This window comes from Lasioglossum baleicum, unplaced genomic scaffold (genome assembly GCF_051020765.1).
Source record: "Lasioglossum baleicum unplaced genomic scaffold, iyLasBale1 scaffold0137, whole genome shotgun sequence".
Lineage (NCBI taxonomy): Eukaryota > Metazoa > Arthropoda > Insecta > Hymenoptera > Halictidae > Lasioglossum > Lasioglossum baleicum.
This window is the reverse complement of record NW_027469197.1, coordinates 362,403-368,457: the sequence shown is the minus strand read 5'-3', so window position 1 is coordinate 368,457 and position 6,055 is coordinate 362,403. Positions and strand designations below refer to the sequence as shown.

General features: G+C 52.3%; 1 protein-coding gene across 1 annotated transcript; it reads right to left on the bottom strand.

The window, feature by feature from the left end:
- Nucleotides 1–209: 209 nt before the first annotated feature.
- LOC143220016 (uncharacterized) lies at nucleotides 210–5,483 on the bottom strand. Its single transcript, XM_076445775.1, has one exon. The coding sequence runs from the start codon at nucleotides 5,481–5,483 to the stop codon at nucleotides 210–212; it is 5,274 nt and encodes a 1,757-aa protein (XP_076301890.1).
- Between the last annotated feature and the right edge of the window lie 572 nt (nucleotides 5,484–6,055).

Below are 6,055 nucleotides of genomic sequence, written 5' to 3'. Positions count from 1 at the left end.
GCCCGCCTTGCGCGGTCGCGCAACAGAAACGGATAATCTATATATCTCGAAGAGCTCCCCATACATACGTACACATACACACACATACTAACTATTTACAATATTTACAATGTTTCGGATGACGACACCTGGGCCGACGGCCGGCCGCGACTGTTATGTCACGTAGGTCGTGACGTCGCACGCTCGACAACATTATTCGGGGGGTGCCTTCAGTTGTTTACTGGTAACTGGCAGACACGAGTGATGGGTCGTTTATATGTTGAGGACGCGGTCTTAACCTCCACCACTCGTACGTGGCCGTCTTTACCTGGGAACGTTTTTACGACCCTCCCTAATTCCCATTTGTTAGGAGGTAGTAGGGGGTTGTCCAAGAGGACTACCGCTCCTACAGTCAGATCCTTTTGTTCAGTTTGCCATTTGTACCGCGACTGCAGTTCCTGCAAGTACTCGCGGGACCATACGCGCCACAGCAGTTCGTGGAATTTTTGCACTTGTTGCCATCGTGATAAGTGCGTTGTCGGCTCGTCAATCACGGGAGGAACCGGACGTGAAATCAGCGGACTACCGGTTAAAAAGTGCCCTGGCGTAAGGATTTCAAGACACTCTGGGTCGTCGCGCACCCGAGTAATCGGACGCGAGTTTAACGTGGCTTCCACCTTGCAAAGCAGTGTGGACATCTCTTCGGAGGTTGACGCGAACGACCCCATGATACGACGAAGATGATGCTTGGTTGACCGGACTGCGGCTTCCTGCATTCCTCCGTGATGAGGAGCGCCCGGGGGATAGAACTTCCACTGAATAAGAAGAGTGGAGCATCGATTTTTCAATTCCGGCGAATTTGTGACTTCGACGAAGTGTCGAGCGAGTTCGTTGGACGCGCCTACGAAATTCGTGCCATTGTCGCTAGTGATCGTCTGAGGAACACCACGTCTGGACGTGAAGCGGTCGAAGGCTGCGAGGAAGGCAGCCGTGGAGCAATCATCAACCAACTCTAAATGGACCGCGTGAGTAGCAAAACAGATAAATACTGCAATGTATTTTTTATAAGTTCGCTTTCCGCGCCCGGGTGCGTCTCGTACTTGGTAGGGACCGGCGTAATCGACTCCAATGTGAGAGAATGGAGGGGACGGACGGCAACGTGACGTCACGAGGTCTTGCATTACCTGCGTTGCAGTTTCCGCCCGCCAACGCGCGCATTTGACGCACTTATGAATCACGCGACGGACCGAATTACGCAACCCTAGGATCCAATATTTTTGTCTTGTTGTGTACGTCGTGATTTGATTTCCGCCATGCAAGGAGAGAAGATGCGATTCCCGAATAATGAGGTCGGAAACGTGATGTTTCGGCAATATCGCGGGGTGCTTCGTTTCCCAAGGCAGAAAGGAGTTTCTGAGCCTCCCGCCTACGCGTACGACTCCGCATTGGTCGATGAAAGGGCTGAGCGGCAAAAGCGACGAGCCACTGGTCAACGCTTTGTTCCGCGCGAACGCGGCGATTTCGGTTGCGAACGAGCTGCGTTGGATTATTCGCAGTATTGTTATTTCCGAATCGCGTAGCTCCGAGACGGTGAGGAACGAGGGGGGCGCGGTGCTTGTTTGCTTTCGCACCGTGTTTATAAATCGCCGCACGTGACAGAATACGCGGATTAGGCGTTGCCAGCTAGAGAAGCGAGACAGAGCATCCCAATCTTTGATTGTGACCGTATTATGTACGGCGGTTTTACATTTTTCCTCCTCCGTTTCGTAGGTCTGCTGAACGGGCCAGTCTTCTTCGTCCCTCTTCAACCACGATGGACCCTCGATCCACAGCGTCGATGACAGCAGTGCTTCTGCACTTACACCACGCGAATTCAGGTCTGCAGGATTGTAGTGCGTCGGCACGTGTCTCCAGACGGCATTCGGCAGTGTGGAGTGGATCTTGGACGTCCTGTTGGCCACCATGGTCTTCCAAGCTGCTGGGTGTTTCCGCAACCATGCGAGGACAATCGTGGAGTCCGTCCAGCAAACTGTCTTCGTTACCGGTATCCCGATCGAGTGGGTCACGTGAGCGGCCAATTCAGTTAGCATGACGGCTCCGTTTAACTCGAGGATAGGGATAGAGACAGTTTTTATTGGAGCTACTCGCGATTTAGCTGTGAGCAGCGTGGTATGCGTTTCGCCGGTGAGCGACGTTACGCGGGCGTAAATCGCGCATGAAAAGGCGGCACGAGATGCGTCGCTGAATCCATGTAGTTGGATTTCGAGTGAGTCAGGGGCGTACTGGATCCACCGCGGGACCCTCATTGCGGTTAAAGCACGCCAGTCCATACAGAAGAGGTTCCAGGTTTCGCGGGTGTCGTCCGATACGCAGTCATCCCAGCTGATTCGTTCGAGCCATTGTTGCTGCATCAAGATTTTGGCTCGAACAACAATTGGAGACAACCATCCTAGAGGGTCGAACAACGTCGCAATCTCCGAGAGCAATTCGCGCTTGCTCATCTTCTCCTTTCTGACCGCCAGTTTTTGTAAGTCAAAATAGAACGTGTCGTCCGAGGGGATCCACCTGATTCCGAGGACTTTGAGTTCCGAAGCATTGAATATTCGCAGATCCACCGCGTGTGAATGTGTGGCTGCGGGAATATTTCGCAGGGATTCGGCATCGTTGCCCGCCCATTTTCGCAGATTGAATCCGCCTCGAGACAACAGCTGACAGACTTGTATTCTAGTCTGTTCGAGCAGCTGTTTGTCCGGCGCGCCCATGAATACGTCGTCGACATAAACACTGTTGCGAAGAATCGGGGACGCGAGGGGGTATTCCGAACCTTCCAACTTGTTTACTTCTTGTATAACGCGCATCGAGAGGTACGGGGCGCAGGCGGTTCCGTAGGTTACCGTATTCAATTCGAACGTCTCGAGATTACCGGTAGATTCGCTTCTCCACAAGATGCATTGATATTTGCGATCTTGTGGGTGGATGAGAATTTGACGGAACATTTTCTCAATGTCCGCCACTAGAACATATTTGTGGATTCGCCACGCTAATAAGATGTGAGTGATATCTAACTGTAACTTCGGACCAGTAAGTAGGATGTCGTTTAAGGAGTATCCGCTAGACGTTTGGCTCGACGCATTAAAAACGACTCGGAGCTTTGTAGTCAAGCTTTCCTCTCGGAGAACGGCGCGATGTGGAATGTAATTCCTGGAACGGTCGACGCCATCGAGACGGTTCATGTGGCCGAGCGACTCATACTCGCGGATGAACGCATTATATTCGCATTTTACCGCCTCGTTTTCGCGTAGTTTCCGGGTCAGACGTGCCAGTGACGCGGTGGCTCCTCGGAGTGAATCTCCGAGGAAGTCCTCGGGGACCGACTTGAGAAACGGTAACCGCACCACGAATCTGCCGGTAGCGTCGCGCGAGTAGGTTTTTTCGAAGTGCCGCTCGCATTCTATTTCCAAGGGAGTGAGGATACGCGTTTCAGGGACCGCTTCCGTTTCCCAAAAACGAGTTAACGCACGTTCGAGTGGATCCGTGATTGTCCCGTGATGCGTGGTAACCGCGACGCGATGGTTTTCCGGGGTGTTGATGCATCCGGACAAGATCCAACCGAATACCGTATTTTGCGCAATCGGTCCTTGGTTACTGGGGAGTCGAACGCCAGGTCGTAGAATTTGCGCGAAGATATCCGCGCCTAGGAGCAATTCGATACGTTGCTTTGATGCGGGCTCGGGGTCCGCGAGCGCGAGATCGAACAGGGCGCTGTAATTTTCCATCTGGATCGCCGGCGGCGCGTACTGCGTTATACCGCGCACTATGAACGCACGGGTTAACAGTGCTGGTGACTCCTGTTTGGACGAACCTATCTGCAGTTGCACACTATAATCAATGGTGCTTGTTCGTTCGCCGCCGAGACCAGTCACGGAAATCGGTGCTCGGACTTTTTGTAAACGTAGCTGCTGTACAAGATTGGTGGACACGAACGAGGATTGAGACCCCTGGTCTAATAGCGCGCGGGCTAATCGCGACTGACCGTTGGGCGCGAAAACTTTGACCATTGCGGTAGCCAGTAGGACAGTCTGAATGCCATTCGGACTGGCTTCGGCGAAATGTGTCGCAACGTTACTACCGATTTCTTCTGAATTCACGGGCCGCGCAGGGGCTTGAGCCGATAACGGTGTCTGAAGAGTGGTAGACGCGTCTAATCTCGAGGGCTGGACCGAAGATGCATGGTTTCGGTAACCACTCGTTTTGGGTCTGCTGAGGGCCCTGGATTCTCCGCGGTGCAGCAATGTGTGGTGCTTTTCACCACACTGTCTACACACGTTTGTGCTCGGGCAATTCGACACGGTGTGATTCGCGCCGAGGCAATTTATGCACGCGTGTTGACTTTTCAGCGTCTCGAAGCGCGCTAGTGGCGAGAGGCTACGGAACATGCTACAGTCGCGGGGTACGTGCGCTTCTTTGCAAAGAAAGCAAGTAGGAGACGGCCTACTTTCTTCAATCACGTGCGCGTTCGTTTTTTGTCGTAACGGTTTCGCAGGACCCGCGGAGGATTGTAGTTGTTGCGTCGGTTGATTGGACATCTTAACCGCCGCGGTTTGTTCTAAAACAAACTTTTCCATCGCCGCGTATGTTGGGTAGGTTCGTGCATCTCCGAGGGTTTTGTTCCACTCCGTTTCTAATTCGCGGTCGAACTTGCTCGAAACGAAATAAACGAGATGATCCTCTTTCGTGCCTCTACCTAACTTGTACAACGCCTCGAGGGTGTTACGATAATGAATCGTGAACTGATTCAGCGAGTCGAGCTGCGACAATTTGATCGATTTCAAGGAATAAAGTTTTTGCATCAGCGTATGTACAATGACTCGTTCGTTATCGTAAATTTCCTTGAGACGGGTCCAGCCGATCTGGAAGTTCGCGTCCGTTACATCGAGGTGCTGTATCGATTCTAGTGCTTCGCCCGACAATGCGCTAAGCAAGTACTGCAATCGTTCTGAGCCCGTCAAGGTTTCGTTTACAATTACCGCGGAATTGAATCGCGATTCGAACGATTTCCAACGCGTGTAATCGCCGTCAAATTTCGGGAGTTCGATCCGGGGTAATTTAACATGCGCGGGACGAGTTACCATGCTAGCTGGAAACGCCATAGATGAATTCGCCGCAGGGGGTGTGATGGGGGGGCGTAGATGGGCCAGCTGCTCCCGTAGGTAGGACCAGCCATCAAGGTACGCGTCCTCCATCCGATCCATTGTTCCGGCCTTGAAGTAAGGTAGGTCTTCTTTCGTCCGGTCCGCTTTCCGGTACGCTTGGAGGTACCCGTTGAAAGAAGTAATCTGGGTCCAGGTCTCCTGATACATGGTCAGCCTGGTGTCCAGATACTCCACGGTGTAGTTGTCGACCCCTTTTTTCTTCGTATTCGCCAATATTTTCGTGAGTTGAGCAAACGCCTGTGTTTGCCGCTCCAGCACCGCTTCGAAGGTCTCCGTGACACTTGTATTCATGTTCACAGCGTGTTTTTACTTTGAAAGTCACGAGACCCGACACGAACGTTTGAAATGGACGGTTGGTTTCGCCTCTAACGTTTTCCGAACGATCCAGGTTTCTTCACTAATCCGGCTCGAAGGACCAAAAACTGTTACACGAACCCTTTAGGGAACTGAGGATCCGTGAACGATAAATGCGTTGGACTCGCGTGAAGAAGGACAGGAGAAAATTCGGTCGGAGACTGGATATTCGTGAGAGGTTTCAGTCAATCGTTCCACCCGCGTGTTACGGTTCACAAAACAAGCACTTTATTGTTGCTGAGGCTACGGACGCACTTTAACCCGAAAGAACAGAGCTCGCAGGGAGATTATTCTACGTGTTTCTCGCAGAGGAGATTGTCGGTCGTTTTTGAAACTTGCTCGTAGCTATTATATAATTCGCGTGTGTACTCGCAGAGGAGGTTACAACGGAACGCGCCTTCAAACTGGCTGGGGGTCCTATTTACCGGTAATCGGTGGATTCCCCCACCGTACACACATACGGGAGCTCGCTTCGAGGTGAAGACTCGCCGCGGTGCTGTAGGGACGAC